Below are 23,375 nucleotides of genomic sequence, written 5' to 3'. Positions count from 1 at the left end.
TTAGTTAAGTTGCCAAGTGGCTTTGATGCAGTTTATTTTTTTGCATATGTTCATGATCTTTTGCACAGCTGTCAGAGGGGGAGGAAGGTCCTATTGAGCCGGAGCAATGCATCACTCCAGCCGAGGCAGCCAACAGCTCTCAGCAAAACCAGATTGCCCTGTAATCGGCCACGGGTTGGTTTGCTGCGTTCCCGAAGCGGGGGCCTCATTCCTCCCCAGTTCACCCTCGAGGGCCTGGAGCCCCGTCATGTGCTGCAGAGGTGGGGAGTGGGGCAGGAACCCCTTCCCTGTGCCAATGGCTGAGCGCAGCCCACTGCAGACACCACTGATGCGGAGCCTTCTTTCACCTTACCCACCCCTTGTGTGTTTTAGTAGGACCTACAGAAAGTCAGGAAGAGTCCCAGGAGAGATGTGGAGCGGGGACAGGGTGGTGGATGCTTAATTCCTTACCAACACGGCACTTGTAGAAATAAACCATCAAGGACAGAGCGGAGATGTGGTGCCACACGTTGCTCACCAAAAGTGAGTGCAGGGACCCGTCATAGCACACCTGAGGGACCCCCCCCCTCCCTCCAGGGGACACCATCCCCCTGCACACCGAGGGACGGACCTGCCCGGGGGCTCAGCCCCGGCTCCCCGCGCCAAGACCGGCACGGGCGACGGCTCCCCTGTGCTTCCCGGCATTACAGGTGCTTGGAGGTTTTTCAAGACACGAAGTAATTTCCTGTTTGAAGCAGTTGACAAATCTGCACAGAAACTGGATAAGCCTTTGCATTTCAGGGAGATTCAACTGCTCCAGCTCACGGCTCCTCTCCGATATATTTTTTCTCCCCAAATATAAGTTGGGGGGAAGGTTGGGGTAAGCACTCCTGTCTGTCCCATGTTCGAGCAGCTTCAGGTTTAGGACAGATACTGTGTCCTTTTGCAACGTCTGTGACAAGTGCACGCAGCGGCCACGTGCCGAGGAGGTGTCCCAGCCTGGAGCAGGGTCCCAGCCCCATCCTAACACCGCTCCCAGCCTGGGAAACACAGCAGCCACTGCCAGCCTTCCCTGCGCTGCGTCACCCTGCTCCCTCAAACAGGGCTATTGCCTCCCACAAACAGGGCTATTTAGGGAAAAACCTTGGTAATTAAATTATCGCATAAATACAGTAAAAGCAGCTAATGCACATTTATAGGCTTGACGAATCTTCAGTTAATAATTGCTCTGTAGCCAGAAGCATCAGAATTAAACCAGACACAGGCAATAGCCCCTTTGGTGCAGGAGGTGACACTTGGGGCTCCAACCCTGTACACCCACATGCTGGGATCACCCCAGCACGGCTGGGCTCACCCCACTGCAGCCAGAGAGCAGGTCCCAGGCTTGTTTTGCTGGGTCCCAGGGGCTGCAGCAGGCTGCCCCCAGCCCCCCAGCACCCAGCCTATGCACCCAAGCACAACCTGACCCCAGGGAGCTGCCAGGGCTTGGGGCTCAGCACCCCTGCTCCTGGGAGAGGGGAGAGCACAAAGCCCGAGGGAGAGGGGAGATGCAGAACCTGCTTTCTGAAGTCCCTCACTAGAGGCCACATCGATCTCCAAAAACTGAAGGGAGGGAGATGAATTAGCAGGAGATGTTTTTGCATGCGGATGGCCATTTCATGGCAGTCCGCTCTGAATCATCTTCTCCCCGCCCAAGCCACTAGACTGCACAGCTGGGTCGGCACCCAGCACCGCTACCAATTCCCTCTCCCCATCAGGACACATCATCTCTCCCTGCTTCAGTTTTTGCCTTCGCGAACGGGAAGATCCCGTTTGTCTTTGAGAGACATGAACATTCAAAGGATGCACAGACAACAGAGCAACAGACCCATCAACATGCACAGAAGCCTTTCTTCCACCCACCCCCAAGCACACCACAGACACACGACGCAGGTTTCACACCTTTGCTCTGAGAAATATCGCTCCCCGCAGGGACCCACTACCCGGCACACAAACCTCTCTGAGAAGCACGAGCACAGAGCTGGCATGACCCTGCACAGGGCAGCACGCTCAGCCCCACCACAGTCCCAACAAGCAGCAGCCAAGCAGCTCCACACTAGAAAGAGCCAGAGATAACTAACCAGCAAGCCCACAGCTTCCTCCTTGCTAGAGATATTTACAGCAAAAAACAAGGATCAGGGAGGAAAAAGAGAAAAGCCCTTAGCATGCAGCAACCTCAGTTCCCAGAGACCTTACAGCCACATTCCCCAGTAAGCACCATCGTGCTCAGCACCTGCAGCCACTTTTCACCTGGACCAGCCCCAGCAGCATCACCCCACAGCCCTCCACCCCCAGCACACCCTCCCTCTGCTACAGCATTCTGCTTTGGGGACCCTTTTTTTAACTCGTAGTGCTGAAAGGCAGCTGCTTTCGGGTGGAACATGGCAAATATTGCATTGCAGGGAGTCAGTATTCCTGGTTCTGGGAAAAAGCTGAGGCCTGGGAGGGGCAGAGGGGATAAAGAACAACTTTCTCAATGACTGGCCTTAGGGAATTTGAAGAGGAAGGAAGCTGCATGACATGGAGAGGCGCCTCAGTGGATCTGGGCTCCTCCCACACACAAATTCACTGTGTGGATTTGCAGCATCCTTCCTCTTCAAACTCCGTAAGGCCACTCACTTGCAGTTTTTCCTTGGTCTGCAAGGTGCAACTGGCAGCGATGCTCCCTGGCCCACGCTGTCCTGTGCAGGGCCATGACCTTGCACAGAGCATTGCCACCATGGGAGCAAACAGGGACTGCTAGCCCAGGTGCATGGAGCAAAATGCATGTGAAGGAGGTGACCGATGGCGTTTGCTGATGGAGGGGGTGCCCAGGGTGCAGGGACCAGCTCCAGGTTGGCTGAAGGCTGTTGTGAAATCCCTGCTCAGACCAGTGTGACACTGGAAAGTTTTTGGATGAGCTGGCCTGCCACTCTGACATCCCCTTGCTCCGTGACCTTTCTTTCTGCAGAGAAATCACAGCCCCGAGTGCCTGAGTCAGCTGTAAATCCCCAGCATCGATCAGACACTAAATGCGGCACTTGGTGGCTGCCGAAGGGGAAGCAGATTGCACAGAGGGAAGAGCATCGTGGGTCCTGGCTGACACCGAAGCATCACTGGGGCTCCCAGGCAGCCTTGGGGGTGCAGAAACCATCCAGGTGGTCCCAAAAGCACCAGGGACTAAGGTGAATGATGGAAACATGAGGAGCACTCCAGTAGTTTAGGGAAAGACATCTTTTGCTAATTAAATCCAAGTGCAAAGCCAGTAGGTGTGTCCTCCCCTTTCCTACATGGTGAGTTTGGACCTTGCAGCCCCCCAGGACCTGCAGATGCCCCAGCACAACGCTGCCCACTGAGCCCTGCCGGGTTGGGGGTATCAGGGCGAGGGGGCAAAGGCACCCATGGGCAGCCCAGGGCCCCCGGCAGCTGCACCCGATGTGGCAGAGATGCTGCCTTCCGCTTTTCCATCCTCAACAGCACTCTTCATCACCCTCACCTGCTCCCTGTGCCCCCTCTGTGTTCACCTCCCTCTCATTTCCTCTTCTTCCTCTTCCTCAGCTGTGGTCTACATCCAAAACCCATCCCCAGGGTGGCTGTGGAGGCTCACACGGATGCAATTTACCCTTGTAAGAAGAAGCAGTGTCTAACAGGTACCAGTTCCTTGAGGAGGGAGACGTGGCCTTAGCAAAGGGACGTTTCTGCTAGTGGAAACGGTTCTGCAAGCATCATCCCTGTAAGTGCTGCTGCAGTGATGGGTTTTGGCGTCGATGGGTCTGGGAGGGGCAGGCGTGGGGCGAAGGCTGCAGGGCACCATCCTTTCCCCATGGCTCTTTGCATGCTGGTTATCTGCCCCCCCCCAGTTTCCTCCTTAGAGGCCAGGCGGGTGTGAGCCCACGAGGCACAGATTTCTCTGATTAGGTAACGCCAGGCAGCCTCTCCCCTTTCGCTTTCAGCTGCCTCTTCCTCCCCGTCCCCGGAGGCAGCCCCAAGCATCCGGCCCTGAGCGAAGAGGCACCCACACCGCCACGGGCACCGGCCACGGCACTGCCATGGAGCCGAGCGCGCGGGAACCCCTCATGAGGAGAACGAGCTCCTCGTATCGGACCTTCCCGGAGAGTGCTGGCAAGAGGCTCGACAAGGAGTACCTGCGGTAAGCGCTGGGCTGGGGCCGTGGGGTTGGCTGCGGGGTGGGCTGTGCCCCCTGTCCCGAGAGCACTGGGCTGGGGGGAGCTGGTGGAAGAGCTGCTTCATACTGCTGTCATTCCTGAGTTGCCTTGAGGTGGGGTCTCATCCTGCCCAGGGTGTGCGGTGCTGGATGAGCCCGCCTGGCAGAGCTGCGTGTGCGTGCGCTTTTGGGTATCCAACTATTGTGGGGGCATAAAGCCCTGCTGGGGGGCATGAGGGCCTTGAAAGGAACACCCTCCCTGCTCTGCCGGGATGAGCCGGCTGCCGGCTGGGTCCACGGTGCCGTCCGGCTGCAGCTTCTGCTTTTCTCGGTTTGTTGAACCGGCTGAAAACCGCCCGGCGCAGAGGAAAGCATCAGCAGTGCCTGGGGGGACAGGCTTTTGCCCCCCCGCCACGCAGCAGGAGCGGCTGCTGCTCTGCTCGGAGAAAGCCCACCAGCCTGAGGCTGCGGAGGGCCATTCCCCGGGAAAATCCTTCCGCGGGTGTCACGAGAGCCTCTGCGGGTGTCACGAGAGCCTCCGCAAAGGCTGGGGGAAGCCGCCAGACAGAGATAACCCAGACAGAGTTTCTGCCGGGTGCGATAAGGGAACCCAACACATCCTTCTCGCTCCGTCCTTCCCTCAGGAGCCTCCACAACAAGCGGCTCTACCTGGCTGTGTTTGCCGCTGTCCTGGGGAACTTCAGTTTTGGCTTCGCCCTGGTTTACCCCTCGCCCGTCATCCCTGCCCTGGAGGCTCACCCCAGCCCTGCGCTGAGACTGGACCAGCACACGGCATCCTGGTTCGGGGTAAGGAGTGGGGTTGTCCCTGGTGGGGGGCAGAGCCAGGGGGTGTACGGGGTGGGGGGAGCCAAACCCACTGAGGATCCTCTCCGTGTCTCCCCGCAGTCGGTGTTCACGCTGGGAGCGGCAGCGGGGGGGCTCAGCGCCATGCTCCTCAACGACCGCCTGGGCCGCAAACTGAGCATCATGTTCTCGGCACTGCCCTCCGCCGTGGGATACGCGCTGATGGCCGGTGCCCAAGGGATCGGGATGCTGCTGCTGGGCCGTGTACTGACAGGCTATGCCGGCGGCGTGACGTCCGCCTCCATCCCGGTAATGTGCCATGGGAGGGAATTTGCTGGGGATTTGCATGGCGGGAGATGGGGCAGTGCCATAGCTGTGCCTGGGGCATCCCACTGCTTTTTGGAGGCATCAGCAGAGCTCCAGGGCTGCGGCTCGGCAATTGGGGATGGGGAGGATGCGCTGGGTTAGTGGCCCTGGCACGGCCAGCCCAAGCTGTCCCCACAGCGCTGGACTTTCTTGCCCACAGAAAAGGGAAGGCATGTCCTTGATCCCTGCTCTGTTCCTGCCGGCGGTTATTTCCTCCCATGTTTACTGAACACCGACCTCGTGTTGCATGCAAGAGGGGAAGGAAAGAATTGAGTAACCCCGGGGCACATCTTTCCAGTAATGGGAGTCTGAGCATGCCGCTGGAGCACTTCTCCCACACCGGGGCGAGGGAGGGAAGCGGCGGTGCCTGCAAGGCATTGCAGCTCTGTTAAGCGTGTGTTGTCCCGCTCCAGGTCTACATCTCGGAGATCTCCCACCCCGGGGTCAGAGGCATGCTGGGCGCTTGTCCTCAGACCATGGCAGTGCTGGGCTCCCTCATCCTGTATGCGCTAGGCAAGTATCTCGGTGTTCAGAGCGCAGGAAACCCTCAGCAAGACCTTAGGGAAGGGGAGTTTATTTTAAACAGCTTTCTTGGCAAATTGATGGATTCCTTCCCCTCGCAGCCAACTCACAACCACCACCACGGGTGTGCAAAGGGGGTCTGGACAGGATCGCTCGTGCATAACCCACACTTGTGTGTGTGCTCAGAGGGATGGATCCATAACCCCCACGGATCCGTGGCCATCACCGTGCCTGCAGAGCTGGGTCCTGCTGAGGTTTCATCAGGGCTGAAGGGCAGCACGCGATGAACTGCATGTGCATCTCCTGCCAGCATGTGCCCTGGTTGCTGCAGGATCTTGCTGGATCCTCTAAAATTTGGGGGAGCTTGCTGGAATTTCCCCATATTGAACAACAGCTGAAAATGCTTCTTTGCTAGGAGAAAAAAATGGAAAATCTCCTTCTAGTTTTTCCCCTCTGGATTTAATAAATCTCTGCTGTTGGGGTGGCCATGTGGAAGCAAGGCCAGGACTCCCCTCCTAACCGTGCTGCTCTAGCAGGGCTGGTCCTGGACTGGCGCTGGCTGGCCGTCGCAGGGGAGGTGCCCGTGCTCGCGATGATCGTCCTGCTCTGCTTCATGCCCGACTCGCCCCGGTTCCTGCTGTCCCAGGGGAAGGATGACAAGGCCCTGGGGTCGCTGTGCTGGCTGCGGGGCAAGGACACGGACTACGCCCAGGAGTACGAGCAGATCAAGGACAGCGTGAGGAAGCAGGTGAGGAGGGGATGAGGCTCACCTTGAGAACGGGGAAGATGTAATGTGAAAACTGCAAAATCCAGCCTCCTTCGGGCAACTCCTGAGCCATCTTCTGGGTCCCACAGTGGTGCCCAGAGGTGGTAACACCTCGGCTTTCTGGCTCTGTCCCCTCCAGAGCCGTCGGGTTTCCTGTGCTGAGATCAAGGACCCCTTCATTTACAAACCCATCCTGATCGCGGTGGGAATGAGGTTCCTGCAGCAGCTATCCGGTGTCACCTGTGTCCTCGTGTACCTGCAGTCAATATTCAAGAAAACATCCGTCATCCTGGTGAGCCCTGGGGTTTGGCCTGTGCTTGGACTGCTCCGTCTTCAGTGATGGCTGCCTGATGCTCCAAGCTCTAAGACCCCAACTTTGAAGCCTTTTTTAAAGCATCTGTCCGGCAGCAGTTGCCAAGCACATGCCCTGCGTGAGGATGGGGAGCAGGACTGGCCCCACTGTCTTCCTGCTCTCCTCCTCTGGGCTTCAGGCTCTACTTCTCCGGTCTCTTGCTATAGGAGGATAGCTTTGACAAAGTCATCAGCCAGAGTCAAGGCAACACATGTAGGAACCTGCCCTTTTCCTGGCTCTCCCATCTCAGCTTCCCCACTGCTTTTGCCATTGCAGAAACCAGAGTATGATGCAGCTCTTGTTGGCTTGGTACGTCTGTTCTCGGTGGCAATCGCTGCTGTGTCGATGGATAAAGCTGGGAGGAAGATTCTTCTTTTTGTGTCGGGTATGTCTCTCTCCCACTGTTGTGCAAGGGAAGCTCTTATTTAAAGGTTTCCAGGAGCTCTGCAAACACGCAGGAGTGGAAACTTCGGCCATGCAGGACTTGGGCGGGGCGGGGGGGTCTCTTTCCTCTGGTGGCAGCTCAGCTCCTGAGCAGAGGTGCTCCCAGGGGCTCGGCCCTTGGCATGGAGGGGATCATTCACCCATTGGTCCCACTGTGCGTTGCATCTCTCCACAGCTGGCATCATGTTGGTCTCCAACCTGACCATGGGGCTCTATATCCACTTCGTGCCAGCTTCTCTGAACGGCACCATTGCCAACAAGACCCTGGTGAGCTCTGCCAACCTTCCTGCTGAGCCAACCAACTACATCACCCTCATCCCCCTCCTGGCAACCATGTTCTTCATAATGGGTAGGTGCAGAGAGCAAGAGCCCAGGACCCACAGCACAGGGCTGGGTACTAGCCTGGGAGGATGTTTCTCATGCGAGGCAGGGTGATACAGAGCAAGGAGATTTGGGCTTGGAGTTGGAAGGCAGGTAGATGTCCCTGGAAGACCAAGAAAGATGGATCTGAAGTCAATTTGAGGACTGACAGAGCATGAGCAGGGGGGAATAACGATTGATGCGGGAGCAGGGCAAGATTGCACAGGGCTCTTCTGCAGCGGGCTTTGAAGCCTCAACAGCCTCACCTTACCCCTCCTCCCCTGCAGGTTATGCCATGGGCTGGGGCCCCATCACTTGGTTGCTGATGTCGGAGATCCTCCCTCTGAAAGCCCGCGGGGTGGCCTCAGGCCTCTGTGTTGTCGTGAGCTGGCTGACAGCCTTCACCCTGACCCAGTTCTTCCTCCGGGTTGTGGTGGGTACTGCCCCAGGAGGGTGTCTGGCAGCCCCTCCTCAGACCCTCTCCACACCAACTCATGTCTGCTTTCTGTCCCGCTTTCCAGGAAGCCTTCGGTCTTGAGGTGCCCTTCCTATTCTTTGCTGTCATCTGTGCTGGGAACATCTTATTCACAGGCTGCTGCGTTCCAGAAACCAAAGGCAGATCCCTGGAACAGATCGAGGCCTTCTTCAGGACTGGCCGGAGGTCGTTCATGAGGTAGGACCTGCCATCTGCCAGCCGCGCTGGGCCACCAGTCTGTGTGCTCGGGGGCAAGAAAGAAAATAGTTGTGCTGCTGGAGGTGGAGGCTGGAGCTCTCTGCGAAGGCAATGGGAGGGGAACAGGCAGCAATGACCATCTTGCTTTGGACGTAGAAGTTGCCAATGGGAACTTTACCCTCTCTTCGTGTCATTCAACACTACCTGTTGCCCTCCGGGCAACATGTCAACCTGAGGTATGGGACCAGGTAACCAGGACCAGGCTGGAGATAGATAAAGATGTCCTGGAAAATAAAACGTGGCTGCAGACAAGAGACCATGCACGTCCATTGCTCATCAGCCTCCCAAGCAGCCCGAGAGCCCCGGGGTTTGGCTGGAACAGAGTTAACAGCTGTAGCCATTTTGGCAAAAGTTCATTATGTAGTTGCAAGAATAAAACAGTTTTTCCTCCAACTCCAAGACGTTACCTTGATCTGCAGAGAAGGGAGCTGCAGGCGGGTGGGATGGGAGAGGCAGACCTGGACTGTGACAAGGGGACCACAGCAGCCTGCAACTTCCCAGATGAGTCTCATGTATTTAAGGACTTTGAAAGAGGCAGAGCCAGGTATTTTGTATAAAAATCTGCCACGTTTTATTGCTCTAAAAACACACATTACACTAGAAGCCTAATGAACAAAACCAAATACAGTTCACAAAGAAAATCCAGGACAAAACAAAGAACGAGAACAGACAAACATTCAGCTGTAGTGCAAGTGATTCACTGTAGGAAAGACACAGTAGGTACTGACAATACTTTGTACTGGGATGGGTCCTTCCCACCCCAGGGTTTTACTCATCCACAAAGAGGAAGGTAGATGTGTCTCCATCACAGTTGTGTGGAGCCTCCACCTCCATCACTTTGAGATTTCAACTGCATAGTTAGTAGCAAATTGCTCTTACCCCTTTCCTATGTGTCCTGCAAGACTGAGGACTTTTTTATTTTTTTAGAGCCTAACTCTAGGTAAAACACAGCTGCAGGAGGTGGTTATGGCTGGGAGGAACAAATGGCCTTACTGAGTATCACATCCAACTTAACTCCTCCCAAAAGGAACAACAAAGGCTAAGCTGGGAGGTGATTTGCCCAAGCATTTGTCCAACCTCCTGAAATGCACTTGGCACCCCAAGGGCTGGTGGAGATGCTTGTGTCCTCCCATTCCTGGAACATTCAGCCTGCTGTGACAAGGAAGCGTGGGGTAATATAGCATATTTGACCCAAATAGCAAGATATGCTAGCTGTTATTTAGATCCCCTGCAGCAGGAGCTTAGAGAAACCACCTAAGAGATGTGCTTTATCAGAGGATTAATTTAAAGCAGCCTGGGACAGAGGAAGAGAGATGGGCCAAAATCAAAATCACAGAGAAAATTCACTATTAGACCTAACCTTTGCAGCTGAGACCCATTTCCAGAAAGATGTTCAGCCCTGGCTGGAATACGACTGTTTCTAAGCATGGCCTGATTACGAGAGGTCTCAAGAGCCCCTGGTTTCCACTGACCTTCTGAAGATCAGGATCTCTGGCAGCCCTGTGCTAAAGTGTTCTCTTTCTCACATGGCTATGGACCAGGTCTTGATATCTTCACTTCAGTGAAACCCTTCCCTGAAGACGGTGGATGTTTTTCCTGAGGAAAAAATGACAAAGATGAATTGAGCTTCCCAGGGTTTGGCCTAAGGAGGAAATGCCCGAACACGAAATGAGGGTGGACTCTTCAGGTCCTGTGAGAACCTCATCGGAGAAGTATTTTCTCAGTTACCTCCTTTCTTCAACATACAAAGTCTGAGGGGTTTTGCTACAACATGTAGAGTCTGAGAAATCACAGTGGCTCTTTCCAGAGGTAGAATGGTCTTTTTATTCACTGCACACACAGAGAATCAATTGGTGTTACAAAATCAGCTCCTGCCCAGAGCAGCGAGGTCTGGGTACACAGCAGAACATGAGCTTCTGCTCTTCTCTTCACGCCCAATGGACAGCCCCAGGGGACAGTGGAGCTAATATGCACAAGCGCGGTCAACTTCACGACTGAATGGGACATGGAAGAGTTGCACACTGTATAAGTGCACATGGGTAAGAAGTGCACAGCTCACATGGTGAATTGTGTAACAGTCCATTGCTGAGTGCACATGTGCTGCCAGTACCCAGGTGTCTTTCCACGCTTGGTGTCAACAGCTCACTGTAGTCAATGCATCACCCGCTCTTGAGTTCTCACATAACAAAAATTCTGTCCCATCATCTCCCAAGATGCCTTTCCAAGACCTGGCAAGCAGAACCTCTTCCGCAGAGATCCTGTGGATTAGGCATCCAGCCTGCGTGCCATCAGCGGGGATTGGGTTGAGCCTGTAAAATCTCTAGAGCGGGGCTTTTAACTTCATTTATCCTTATACAGCTCCAAGCACCCTGATGGTGCTTCTAAACACTATTAATAACCACCACGCACTGTGAATGGGCATATTAACTACTGTGATGCTACTACTCTAAAGGTCCTTTCTACCTCCACAAAAACAGTCTCTTGCCCACACAGAGGTGAGACCATCCACTGACTGTCACTACAACTCTTAAAAACCATGGGTGCTGTCACCAAGCCACGTCTGCAATGATGGCAGCATCTGGCTTGGTTTCAGCTGCATCACAGACAGCTGAAATTCCCAAGAGCTCCCACTGCAGACACGCATCTGTAGGAGTCAGCACTCTTGGAGCACGGATCTGAGATACCTCCTGTTGCGGCAGGCACAGAGACGCTAAACAGACCCGGTGTCTTTAAGCATTGTGGCCAAAGGCTCCAGCTCAGCTCTTACAGAAAAGTCCCTGAGCCCCTTTTTCAACAAAAACGTTGAGCTCAGAGCTGAGTTTTGCAACCTGTGAATGGTGGCAGAGCTGATGCAGAATGTTCATTTGCCTTGGCCCCAGCGTCAGACCCAACCGCCACAAAACACAGCATGACAGTACTGCTGGCGTCCAAGGCACTTCTGTTGTTGGTGCCAAGGGAGCGGAGCGGACCCGTCCATGCCGACGAGCCCTCCAGGTCACCTGGAGCAGCATCTGCCTGCGCCAGCCCCAGGGACTGCTGCTGGTCTATGGCGTTAGGACAATCAGATGAAGCCAGTGAGGGTCCTCCCAGTTCTGTGGTTCGTCACCGCAGGTGTAGATCAGCCTGCAAGCGTTACTCTATCACCTCTGCTTTGCCTTTCGCCGCCTGTCACTAAAGCTACTGTGGAACTACTCACAGAGCAAAGCAGTCACTACCAAAGACATGCTTGTAGCTACGTGCATCAGTCTGCAACATTCCTCTACTAAACACTACTTAAGTCCCCAAACCCCCCTGAAATCAAAGCAGACGTCCGGTTTGCTAGGCAGGACTCTGCACTTGAACCACCCAGTAAAGATACTGCACAGGGACACCGCTGGCTTGAAGAGCTGAGAGGCTGTTACCGCTGAAGTATCCCGTGGGCCGCAGCGTATTCCTCCTGCAGCACCCCATTACCGCAGGCAGCGTGACCCACGCAGGAGGCTGTGCTCCCTGCACGCAGGCACAAGGAAGGCCAATGGCCTCTGTATTGCACGCAGCAACAGGGATCAGCCCGGAGCTGGGGGCTCTGAAACAGCACAGCTGTTATTGAAACAAGCTGCACCTGGGTCGGCGGTGCCTATTCTGCGTCCCAGACAAGCTGGTGTCAGAGCAATCACGGTTCAGAGGCCGGGGGGGGGAAAAGGGGCTTAGCACGAAGTGGCTACCCAGCATCCAGCTGCAAGGGCCCACGTGTGTAAATAAACCCAAGCTGTGTTCCTGACTGGTGTAAATCCTCACACCTCCCTGAACTCCAAGGAAGAAACAGCAACATTAGCTGGCAGCTTAGCCCCCCGATCTCCAGGGGCTGCTCTGCTCCTGCTGCACTGCACGCCCTAACCCGTACCCAGCCACCCCCTCCAGCAGCGGCTCCGTCCCAGGCTCTGCCAGGGATGTTCTGCTGTCGTTCAGCTAACGCGAATGCACGCCATACCTAGAGGAAGGACATGTCGCATAGTTTCCAACATGACACTGCTCAGAAGCCACAGCGTGGCTGGCAGACAGACCCTTCCGACGGACAGCAGTCAGCCTCCAACAGCATTTCTGAGGCTGCAGCGCAGCCCCTCTGGTACCCGTGATTCAAATGGGACCACAAAGTGTTGGTGGCAGCGGGAGCTCAGCTCCCAGGGCAGAGGAGTAAGAACAGGCTGCAGTCCCCGCTGCCACTGCTCACCATAGCTGCTACCTGCTTTGGCTGCCAAGTGAGTACAAACCTCCAATGCAGCAGTTACAGCCCGGTTTTCCTCCCTTCTCTCTCTCAGAAAAGGGGCAAAACAAACTTTGTCAAGCCAGTGGCCCAGAAGAAGACAAAGGGGTCAAAGGATAACACACTTTCCAAAAGTCTGAGAAACGCTCTGAAGGCTGAAATAGGATTTTACAGCATCCCAGTTACAGCATCCCAGTTACAGCATCCCAGTTACAGCAGCCAGGGCTCTCCCTGGGTTGAGAGAGACCACCCCAATGAAATGAGGCAGTCTTTGAAGGACAGGAAACAGAGCACTCCTTTCTCCTATGTCTAGAGAAAATGAGTCCCATCAAAATACTTAAATAACTAGAAATAAATTATTCCCCCTTTTCCTAATCAAAACATAAAGCAATCATGTAAAAATCAAATAAATTAAAACCCCCAGAAGAAACCCTGACAAGAAGAGGGGGATCGCTAGGAGAGGCCTTAGCGAGCAGTTTTGCTTTGCATGATACAAAGCAAACAGAAAATATGATGTGAAAACCACTGATGGAGCCTGGAATAAAGAAGCAAGACATCCCAGCTATCCACACTGAAATGGTGCAGACTTCTCTATGCTTGCAAAGGAAGGATATGCCACCTTCCCATACAAAACCAGCCCAGGACTGATGCAAAAAGAGCAGGAGCCCAAAGAGAAAGGCTGTACCAGACAGAAGCACAGAGCAGGTCCCTTGCGCAGAGGGATGGGTCATGGGAGCAGCAGCAGCAGATGCAGGGAGTAAGAGAGAGCAGAGCAGAGTCCCGGGCTCACGAGGGAAGGATACTCTTGCACATCAGTAACCCTTACACCAGCAAAAAACCCCCACTTGGCTTAAGCAATAGTACCCTTCTTCAGCTGAGGTAAAGCAAACCTCACTTCCCTTCTTCCCCAGTAAAAGAGTGAAGCTTAAGAAAAGTACCCTTATTAAGACAAAGTAATTAATTCTTATAATTCAAGTAAATTGCAGCAAGTGCCTGCAGCTGTATCCAGAGGAAGGGGGGACTGTGCTTTGTAGGTATCAGGATCTGCCCCAGCACCCCTGGCAGCTCCTCTGCAGAGATGGTTATTGTCTTTATACGGGTTTTTTGCTGGAAGTCCCTTCCCAAGCAGCAATGCCTCCAGTGCCCGGTCTAACTGGACCCATATTAAAATATACTCAGTGGAAGAAGACCAAGCTTAAGCATCACCATGTACTGCTAAACCCTGGATTAGTGCATTACACCTGGGAAGGGCCACACCAGAGAGTGTTACTAAAAATGTGTAATGTGCAATGGCAGGTTACCCCCAGGCATGAGGCCAGCAGCTCCCTGACTCCCGTGAGACCAGCACAGGCAAGGAGCTGGCACATCAGCTCTGTTCCTCCTCACCCCATCCGGAGAGCAGTTCCCAAATGAGCTCTGCATCCTCAGCTCGTTATCAGGCATCACTCCAAAGAAAGGCTACCTATTCGGGCTTGTAAAGCAGCACTCAAAGAGCCAGCACCTCTGCAGCAAAAAAAAATTAAAATTAAAAAATAGGGGGACTGTGAGATACTTGGTTGAGGGTTGAGGAGAGAGGGGCCAACACACTGAGGTCTGGCTGCTGGTGTGAGAAGAGGGCACAGCCTGCCCCAGCCCCTGAGATTTCCAGTTGCTGCAGTGTCCAGGAAAATCATGGCATAACAGAGAGGGGAGCGGGCAGAGGGAAGGGCAGAGTGGATTTCTGTATCTTCACCATCTCAGTGTCCAGGAGCTCACGTGCTTCAGAGAGCCTGTCCCTCTAGGGCCCCTGTGAGCTTCTCTTCATCCATTTGCTTCTGCTGCTGGTGGATCCGGGCGTAGGAAATGGCATCTCCTCTGCAGAGAGAAGGGACAGCATGGGGACGTGAGCTCTGGCTGCCCACCGTGGTGGGTAAGGGTCTGGCACAGAGGCCTCCCAACCGGGGCCAGGACCTCTCCATACCGAGGGATGCCAGGAGTGAAATGAGACTCGCCGGCCCCTCTCCAACCCCACCAAAGCTGCTCACCACCCCCAGAGCCGGGCCCATCCGTCCAACGGCTGCAGAAAGAGGGCTGGGACCCACAGGGCAACCTAGATGGAGCTCCCAAGGGAAAGCTCAGAGCTTCCTCAAACCCTAGGACCTTCCTTCCCCGGGCTTTGAGATGATAGCAGGGAGATGTTCTCCAGCAGCACTTACACCTGAAAGCATGGTTAATACAAGAGGAAAGCACAGCCTTAGAGAAGCGGATGGGGCTGAGGGCGGAGATCCACCTTCCCCTTCCCTCCCCTCCACAAGCAGAGGGATCTCTCTTACTTTTTGCCGAGCGCCGACAGGCCATAAAGCACCCCGGTGGCAAACGCAATGGCGTTTCCGAAGAGCGTGGTCAGCGTCAGGCTAAGCATGACCGGGAACACAGCCATCCTGAAAGAGAGAGGCAGCCCTTAAAGCCGGGCTCCGCTCCCCACGGGACGCGGGGATGCTTGTCCATCGCAGCGTGCCCATGTGCATCCCAACGCGGTTCCCGGGATGGCTTCACCACCACAACACACCCCAGGAGCATCCTCACCCGCAGTAGAAAGCAGCTTTCTGCCAGGGTCGCAGCTTGTCCGCCCTCGCAGAGACGGCATTTGCAAACTCGATGAACTGGCAGCAGAACGGGGCTTCGCACAGGAACAGGACGAAGGCGTTGAGCCTCCAGATAGAGCAAACCAGAGTTAATCCTGCCCGCGTGGCCCAGAGCGAGGGTCAGCAATGCCCCCCGGCCCCCCAGAGACCAGCCGCTCCCGTGGCCAAACACAGGCAGAAGGGAATGGGGAGGGTGGACCCCACTGCGCTCCCTCTCCCCTTCTTGATAATTCCCAAGACTTATAAGTCTGGTGCCCCAGACTTATTTTGGGTAAGGGTATCTCAGTATTTACCTAAGAAGGGGTAAAGAAAGAATATAAATAGAATAAACCCAGCATCTCAACCCGCCTGATGGAGAAAGACCTGGCGATTCACAGAGCCTGCAGACCCTGACGGACGTTTCGCTCGTGTCCACTGCCCAAGCGGGGCAGCTCTGCCCCTTGCTCAGTGCTGTCTAATTAACCGAACCTCCCTCCCGCCAGGAAAAAGAAAAGAAACTCTGCTCACATCATCCACACGCCGGCCGCGATGTTCAGCGGGTTGATGGTGACACAGTTCCAGAGACCAGCGAAGGCACAGGCTGGAAAGCAAAGAGGTTTTCAGTGACCATAAAGACCAACCCAGTGTGCCCACGGGGCAGTGGAGCCAGAGCCTGGCAGGCAGGGCTGGCTTCTCCTCCTGTCTCTGCCCTACAACGGGACCTTGCAGCCACACCAGCATGATTTTGCTCTCCTCTATTTTGGGCTGTTTTGCAGAGCAGGAGCTGCCCAGAAGAGCGCTTGCCTTGGCCAGCACCTCCAGGCACTGCAGAACAGTCTGTACAGACCAGCACAGGAGGGTGGTGGAAAGGCGTGATGGGCCGAACAGGAGCCCGGGATGCAGGGGAGAGGGTTTGTTCCCAGCTCCTCCGCTCAGGTATCCTTTTGCTCCAGATGCTTGATGTCTCAGCGTGACACTTGCACAACTATTTCACTTGCGTAGAAGAACAGAGCATTTGCTTTTACGTGGAGTCACGTATGTGGCACCCTGCGGCAGATGGGGTTTTTTTGCTAAGGAATTACCACTTTGTCCTGGGATGAACAAAGAGGACCCAGCAGGCACTCACCTCTGAGCAGCACAGGGAAAGCTCAGCAAAAACATGACTTGCAGCACCAAGGCACGCAGGCAAACAATAAATAAAGCAGAGGTGAACCTGGTTTCAGCCACACAGTGCTGGTTCTGCATTAGAGATGGGCAGAAAATAGGCAAGTTTGGGTCTCCGCTAAAACAAATGGAAGTGGATGCTAGATAAAGCAAAGCCCAAAATAGCCCCAGCACTCCTGAATTTGTAATGCAAGGACAGGAACCAGGCAGCAGCGACCAAGCCAAGGTGGCATGCGCCTCCTTCCTGCCTCATTAAACTTGCAGAGCATTCCCAGCACTTGATACGTCCTTTTTCCTCTGCCGATACCAACAGGCTGCCGCCGCTTACCTGGCAACCGGAGCCCGGGCAGGGAGGGCAGCGAGACATGGACTGAGTCCACAGTAAACACCACCACCCTGCAAACCTCCAGCTAAAATTATACAGCCCTTAAAGGCTGTCTTGGGGATGATTAGCGGCACAATGAGGAGCAGCAGAGTCCATCTCTGAGAATGAGACCAGCCTGGGTTTGGGTATTTCAGATGTCTGCTCGTGTTTTCCTAAGGGGATCCCCGAGCAGAGCCACTGTGAGCAGTCCTGACCTTCAAAAGCCTGGCACGTGTTTGCAAGGTTTCTTTTAAGCAGTCACTGCTGAATCCTCAAAGTGCCCCTAAAAATAGTTGCCCGTATTTACCAGACTTGGAAACAGAACTGCAGGCCTATGACAGGACCAATCTAAGCTCACCCCACAAGCAAGTGACCTCCTGGTTTTAGGAAGCAACCAAACAAGTTATTTTTAAAGGCTTCCTAGGACTATTCCACAGGACCCAAAATCTTTCGGAGAATCCTGCAAGAACACGATCTGCCAGCAGAGGAGAAATGCCAGAGGACATGTTAATATCCATGCTCCAAGGGCGCTTCTCACCCTCCCATCGCCAAGGGACCGGTGTCAGTGTCCCCACACTGCAGGGGAAAAGGAGGCACTGGGGTGGGATGATCTGCTCACTGTCACACATGCAAACAGCTGGAGAGCTGGAAAAGCAATGGCAAGCAGGATTGCTGGGAGCAGCGGGCAGCTCGGAGAGCAGGGCACAACACGGAGGTTTCTAATTCTTCTCTGTGGCCAACAAACCCTTGGATGCTGATGGAAGAGGAGCTCAGGGGAAGCACCTCAGGCTTGTGACACTTGCTCTCCCCCAGGAAAGCACGCTTCTGAAAATCATGCTATATGACTTTCTGGCACTTTATAATTAGCAGAACAGCAAAAAATGGCTGCATCTCAACTATCCCCAAAACGCAGCCAGGGCTGAGGCAGAACCCTGCCTTGCCGAACAGCGTGGCAGACCGCAGGGCTCCAAGCGGGTCACAGCTACAAAATTGGTCTCCACCACAGAACAAACCGAGGGAGGCGGAATGTTATTTTCCAAGCAGGTTTTTGGGCTTACTCTTTTTTTAATCTAGCCAGCCAGGGGTTGTTTGTCAGGGTTCTGGTTCAGTTTTGTCCTCAAACACCCCAAAACAACCCCTGAGCACTAAGTGTCCCTGCAGGAGTCTCAGCTAAGCAACCACCCTGGTTGCCAATGGACTAGTGACCCAGCAAGCCTGAGCTGAGCAAGCCCCTACGTCAGCACGAGGACCAACCAGCGAGAAAGGAGTCAAAGGTTTATAATCGCAGGAACACTGCACACGGTGGCGGCTGCCAACAGCCACAGAGATAACGATTTGGTGACCTTCAGTCTCCTCTGCAGAGCAGCACATCCCACAGCAGCCTGGCACATCCTTGTCCCACCGGGATGGCATCAGCTCCTGCCTCAGTAGCCAAAAGGGGACGGAGCTGCCAACCCTGAGACTTCTTTTTGCAAAACAGAGGCCTCACAATAGGTTTAAAATGCAGATAATGCTCAATGGCACGTAAGCTATGGAAGACAGACAGTTCTGCCATTTGTTTAACTGCTGTCCCATCCCGAATCCCTGAGGACGCACAAATAACTGGGAGCTAAAATGAGGAGGAAGAACACCACCCCCTACAAAGGCTCTATTCATTTCAAGCAGCTGGTCACTGTCCTCAACACAAGCCTATTTTTGCTCCGAGAGCATTTTACAAAAGCCACAGACTCTCCTCGTCCTTTTACAAACAGGAACACAAGGGAGAGACGGGACCTGGCCAAGGTCACCAAGCCAGCCTGTGCAAGAGCCAGGAACAGATCCTGAACCTTGTTCTTGTTCCTGCTCCGGCCCCTGGATCTTTCTGGCTTAAGCAAGTTGTGGGCTGCAGGTGTTTGCACGTGGAAGACATTGTCCGCCAGTCTCACCTCCACTAACAAAGTTTCTCTTCCTTTCTACAGGGAATTCTTCCTTCTGTAAGAAATAATCCAGTCCTGTAGCAGAACCACAATCCAGCTGCTCAAAATCCTTATAAATTATTTCTGTTCTTTCGTCGCAAGCTCTGAAAATAGCAGCCTTGCTGTGTTATTAGTCACCCCTTTTCCAAACTGTCCACGTTCAACAAGGTGATGCTGAACAAAGAGCATTTTGAAGAGGGCCGTTACTAGCACGGGGCATTGGAGGGTTGCCTCTTTCCACAGTCCCCCATTTCCCTGCTCATAAGAGGAGTCTGTGTCTCCCGCTGCCTCGTTCTCTGCCTGATGAACCTCATGAAGGGAGACTGTCAGGGCTAGAGAGCAAGCTGTCTGACTCCCCAAATCATCAGCAATCCTGTTAAGAGCCTGGCTCTTCTTCCAAAAGCTTCTTCTCCCAGGCTCACCCAAACACCTAAAACTCTCAGCTTTCCTTTAAAAACAAGTCATGAGTTCTCAGAGCTGTGAACAAAAGGTTGGGAAAATAATCCAAGCATAATTCAGCTGCTTTGAAACACGAAGGCAGAGAAAAAATACCTCTTTGAAGACTTCCACTGCTTTTAAGCCACTCGTGAGCTGCTCTAGCATGAGGTGGGCAACACCACCAATGCGACCCAACAGCCACCCTCTCCAGCTCTTCACCTTCCATCCGCATCCCCCTGAGCTCTGCATGGGCCAAAGCCACATAAAAAGCGCCGAGGCGACGGCTATGGCTACAGCCCATGGGAAAGACGCCGCTACACTAAACCCCAACCTGGGACCTGCACCGAAGACACGTCCCAGCTGGTCTCTTGACCGTCTGCTGGGACCAGAAGCGCGGGGACCTCAGGCAGAGCATGGCGAGGCCAGTACGTTTTGCCCCATAAGAGCAGTCCTACCAAATCTTGACACACCTCTAGAATTTCAGCATCCAAGACACAAAAGAGTGAGAGCAGCGTATGTTTTACCAGGCTAGCCAAAAAGGGCTGTAACGAGCCTGCCCAACGATACGATGGTCTACGAGGTTGGCTGCAAAAACGCCGCGGGCTTGTGCAGTCAAGTCCTGAGGCAAGAGGCAGCCATGGGAAGGGGGCAGAGAGGGGGGGGGATCAGACAAAACACTACAGCCGAAGGAATAAATCAGGGCTGACTGCACTGGCTGAGAAACACTCTTGTTTTACTAGAAGTCATGGACCTGAAGCAGAAGAAATTCTCCATCCTGTGCTCTGCAGGAGATCAGACTAAGCGGTCATAACAGTCCCTCCTGCTTTTAAGAGCTATTAATCTCTCCACAGAATGTAGCAAAACAGCACTACAGGACAGGCTGATTTCTGGCAAGGTTGCGAAGCCTCTTTCCCTGGGAAAATTTTTTTCAGCAGCAGGTAATTCAGAGCGCAGCCAACTCACTTTGCTGGACACCGGCTCTCTTCTTCTCTGTGTCCAAGACTAAACCCCTTAAAAACACACAACACAAACCAAGTCCATTATTCGCCTTCAAAAAAAACACAGGCAGGCCCTGTGCGATCAACGACAGGAGTAACAGGAAACACGCTCCAACATTCAGGACAGGGAAAGAAAATAAGCTGCAGGAACATACAAACACCTGACAGTCAAATAGGATGAATCAAATCCTGTGGCCCCTGTTCAAGCCCCGAACCTGACCCTGCTGAGCACCCTGAGCCTGGTCCTTGCAGTAAAATCATCGTCTGGTTTATCTGCCCCCAGTCCCCCCGCGGGACCAGGGGCTCAGCTGCTGCTCCGAGAAGAAACTTGAGGATTTGCAGATCCCCCTGTGACGTCCCTTCTCCCAGGTGCCGAAGCACAAGAAGTTTGGTGAGCGCAAAGCACATCCCTCGCGTGCCAGCTAAAACCACCCCGCTTCAGCATGTCCACGACTCCTCCTCCTGCCCGAAACACAGCAAACCAACGTCTAGAGCAGACACCAACGCGTAACCCCAAACGACTGTTTCCTGGCGTGCCCCCCCTACACAAACATGACCCCAAGAAGAGGCAGGCGGGACCCCTGACATGCGCTTTCGCATGCACAAGCGGCACCGAGGGAGAACCTTTGGCTGGAAGGGAAGGGGATACTTACACATGCCCCCGACGACCCCGGCAATCCTGCAGAGCCACCTGTACCACCAGGTCATGCCATCATCGGCGGAGGAAGCCGCTGGGTCAGGGGCTGCTGCTTGGAACTGCTCATCCTGAGAGCTCATCGCACCCCTGCTCCCGGGGGGTCAGGGGGCAGCACCCCACTCCCCGCCTGAGCCCCAGCAGCGCAGGATGCCCCCCTCCACCCCCAAGTGACACTCCCCCTCCCTTGTGGGGAGCCCTAAACCCAGCCCTGCCGCTGCTGGGCCTCTTCCCGCACCCCCATGCAGGGCCTGGCCCCCGGCGGCCCCCCCAGGGCTGACAATGGAGAGCCTTTGCCTGCAGCAGCGATGCCAGCGGCCGTGGGAGCTGCCTCCACGTCTGCCTGCGTATTGCATTGTGGGTCCCCTCCTCCAGCAGGCAGGGCTTTGATGTCACTCTCATGAAAAGGCTGGTGGGCAGAGCCCGTTGTGTACATATTCATAAGCAGCCGCGCAGGCATGCACTCCACGCCAGCGTCTGGGGTGCGCAGGAGCTCCGCGTCCCGCTTCCCCTGGCCAACAACTAGACGCTGTTATCCAGGCAGCCAACGTGTGCTGGGAAGAAAGGGAAACATGAGTTTTTGCATTAACGTGAATTTAACAGTGTTACAAAATTCTGCCCTCGAGATAAGAGGGCAACACTCTCTTTAATCTGAATGCAATCAGGTTTTCTCCCTAGAAAATGGGAGTAGAAGTAGGACTTCACAAGTCAGAGATGTCCCAGTTGGCAACCTATTGATATCCAGGCAAATGGTACAGGGAAACAGCCTTAATTCTCTTGAATATTTATAAAGACAACAGCTGCATTTTTTGCAAATTAACATGGAGCATACAGTCAGTAACCAGAGCCCATCTCTGCAGACCAGGGAGTCTGCATAGCTGATCTGGAACAATAGCTAGCAGTGAGACTTGGGATCCAGAGCAGAGTGGGAAGACAGATCCCATCTGCTAAAAGGTTACAGAAAAGGATTAAGAAAAGGATGTCTTGTCATTAACATCTCCTGTTAGACAGGAAATGAAGGCCCAGTGCCTGCATCACCCACGCACTGCAGTGGGATAGCTGATATATCCAGCTCCTTGAGGATCTCGCTTCAGGAATCTACTTGCTAGCTCTTCCAGGAATGGAACGTAAATCTGGAGGCTGGCAAGCAAAAAACTCCAGGTTTAACCAGCAAAAAACAACTATTAAGAAGACAGAAGAAAGTAAGATTTTGTGGTTGTAAAAAGATGTCAGAGAATTCAACTGAAAGAAAGCAGAAGCAGGGTTAAAACTGCCCAGGCAGAAACATTTATTGCATCCAGCGTGAAGAGCAAGGGCAGATGTGTCCGGCCAGGCTCCAGGTGCGGAAAAGACCCCTTAAGCAGTATATTGTGATTTTGAGGAGGATGACAGATTTGGACCAAAGCGTGGTCCAATGTTCAAGATATTAAATAAAAACCACCTAAAAAATGTATTTAAATCAAACTTGAGTGAATGCTTGTCACTGCTCTAAAATACCTCTTCCTGCTACAACTTGTATCATGCAGTCTCAACAATCTCTCATTGCACAGTTCCTGTGAGACGAAGATACAAGCAGATTAATAGCACAGCTACTGTTCTTATCTGAGTAAATATGTCTTGGCACCAAATCCATCATTAAGAGACAGAATTCTTTTATTTTCCCATAGAAAAGAAGTATTGGTATCACTGTCGGATACCTAACAGTAGAACCACAGAAGGGATGGCTGGGGAGGGACCTCTGGATGTCATTTAGTCCTCCCATACAAAGCCAGCTGTCACCAGGGCTTGAGCAGGTCAGCAGTGCCTCCATCTAGCCAACTCCTGAAAACATTCAAGCTTCCTGAGTTACCTGTCCTAGTGTTGCACTACCCTCCTGGGCAAAGAATCTGTCCTGCCCTCACACATGTCTCTAGTCTTGTGCTAGCAGTTCATCCTCATACACATCTTTGCCTTCTTTACAACATTCCAGGATTTCAGTGGGCCTCAGTTTTAAGGGGCATTTAAACTGCAGGAGAGTAAACTTAATGGCTAAACCATAATCGTAGCTACTAGTGGTATACAGAGGTTCGGAAAGGAACGCTGAGCCACTGAGAAATTAAATGACTATCCTAAAAGGTCACAGCATGTTACAGAAGCAGGACCCTGAGACTTCGGTGTCCAAGTCACTAACTGCAGACATGTAAACTGCATTAATACCAATCAACACAGACAGAAAATCCATACGAGAAGTATTTGCTAAATATTTGGTATTTACATGCCTTTTGCATAAACTTCATAAATATTAACTGAAATCCCAACGGAGTCAGCAGATATTATTGTTGTACTCAATAGATGGGGAAGCAGTTGCAGAAAGATTGAATGACTCGTGTGACCTCGACCAGTGAACAGGCAGCAGTGACTAACTGGA

The 23,375-nt window shown here is 53.6% G+C and overlaps 2 protein-coding genes across 2 annotated transcripts; one reads left to right on the top strand and one right to left on the bottom strand.

Moving 5' to 3' along the window:
* The first annotated feature begins 4,046 nt into the window (after window positions 1-4,046).
* Window positions 4,047-8,453, top strand: SLC2A6 (solute carrier family 2 member 6). The gene is made up of 10 exons (XM_059828937.1): window positions 4,047-4,147; window positions 4,807-4,969; window positions 5,069-5,275; window positions 5,746-5,845; window positions 6,391-6,602; window positions 6,760-6,912; window positions 7,249-7,357; window positions 7,592-7,765; window positions 8,064-8,209; window positions 8,298-8,453. The coding sequence occupies exons 1-10, from the start codon at window positions 4,047-4,049 to the stop codon at window positions 8,451-8,453; spliced, it is 1,521 nt and encodes a 506-aa protein (XP_059684920.1).
* Window positions 8,454-12,016: 3,563 nt separating this feature from the next.
* Window positions 12,017-21,051, bottom strand: CACFD1 (calcium channel flower domain containing 1). The gene is made up of 5 exons (XM_059828702.1): window positions 20,928-21,051; window positions 15,884-15,956; window positions 15,318-15,443; window positions 15,065-15,172; window positions 12,017-14,606 (listed from the first exon to the last, which is right to left on the bottom strand). The coding sequence occupies exons 1-5, from the start codon at window positions 21,049-21,051 to the stop codon at window positions 14,513-14,515; spliced, it is 525 nt and encodes a 174-aa protein (XP_059684685.1). The 3' UTR covers window positions 12,017-14,512.
* Window positions 21,052-23,375: the final 2,324 nt, after the last annotated feature.

This window comes from Gavia stellata, chromosome 24 (assembly GCF_030936135.1).
Source record: "Gavia stellata isolate bGavSte3 chromosome 24, bGavSte3.hap2, whole genome shotgun sequence".
In the NCBI taxonomy this organism is placed as follows: domain Eukaryota; kingdom Metazoa; phylum Chordata; class Aves; order Gaviiformes; family Gaviidae; genus Gavia; species Gavia stellata.
The sequence above is the reverse complement of the archived record's forward strand: the minus strand, read 5'-3'. Positions and strand labels throughout refer to the sequence as shown.

Coding starts and splice junctions, on each gene's coding strand:
- SLC2A6 (XM_059828937.1), top strand. CDS start 4,047: ATGGAGCCGAGCGCGCGGGAACCCCTCATGAGGAGAACGAGCTCCTCG. Junction 4,970..5,068: donor ACACGGCATCCTGGTTCGGG/GTAAGGAGTGGG, acceptor GTCTCCCCGCAG/TCGGTGTTCACGCTGGGAGC. Junction 7,766..8,063: donor AACCATGTTCTTCATAATGG/GTAGGTGCAGAG, acceptor CCTCCCCTGCAG/GTTATGCCATGGGCTGGGGC.
- CACFD1 (XM_059828702.1), bottom strand. CDS start 21,051: ATGAGCTCTCAGGATGAGCAGTTCCAAGCAGCAGCCCCTGACCCAGCG. Junction 15,957..20,927: donor CGGGGTCGTCGGGGGCATGT/GTAAGTATCCCC, acceptor TTTGCTTTCCAG/CCTGTGCCTTCGCTGGTCTC. Junction 15,173..15,317: donor AAAGCTGCTTTCTACTGCGG/GTGAGGATGCTC, acceptor TCTCTCTTTCAG/GATGGCTGTGTTCCCGGTCA.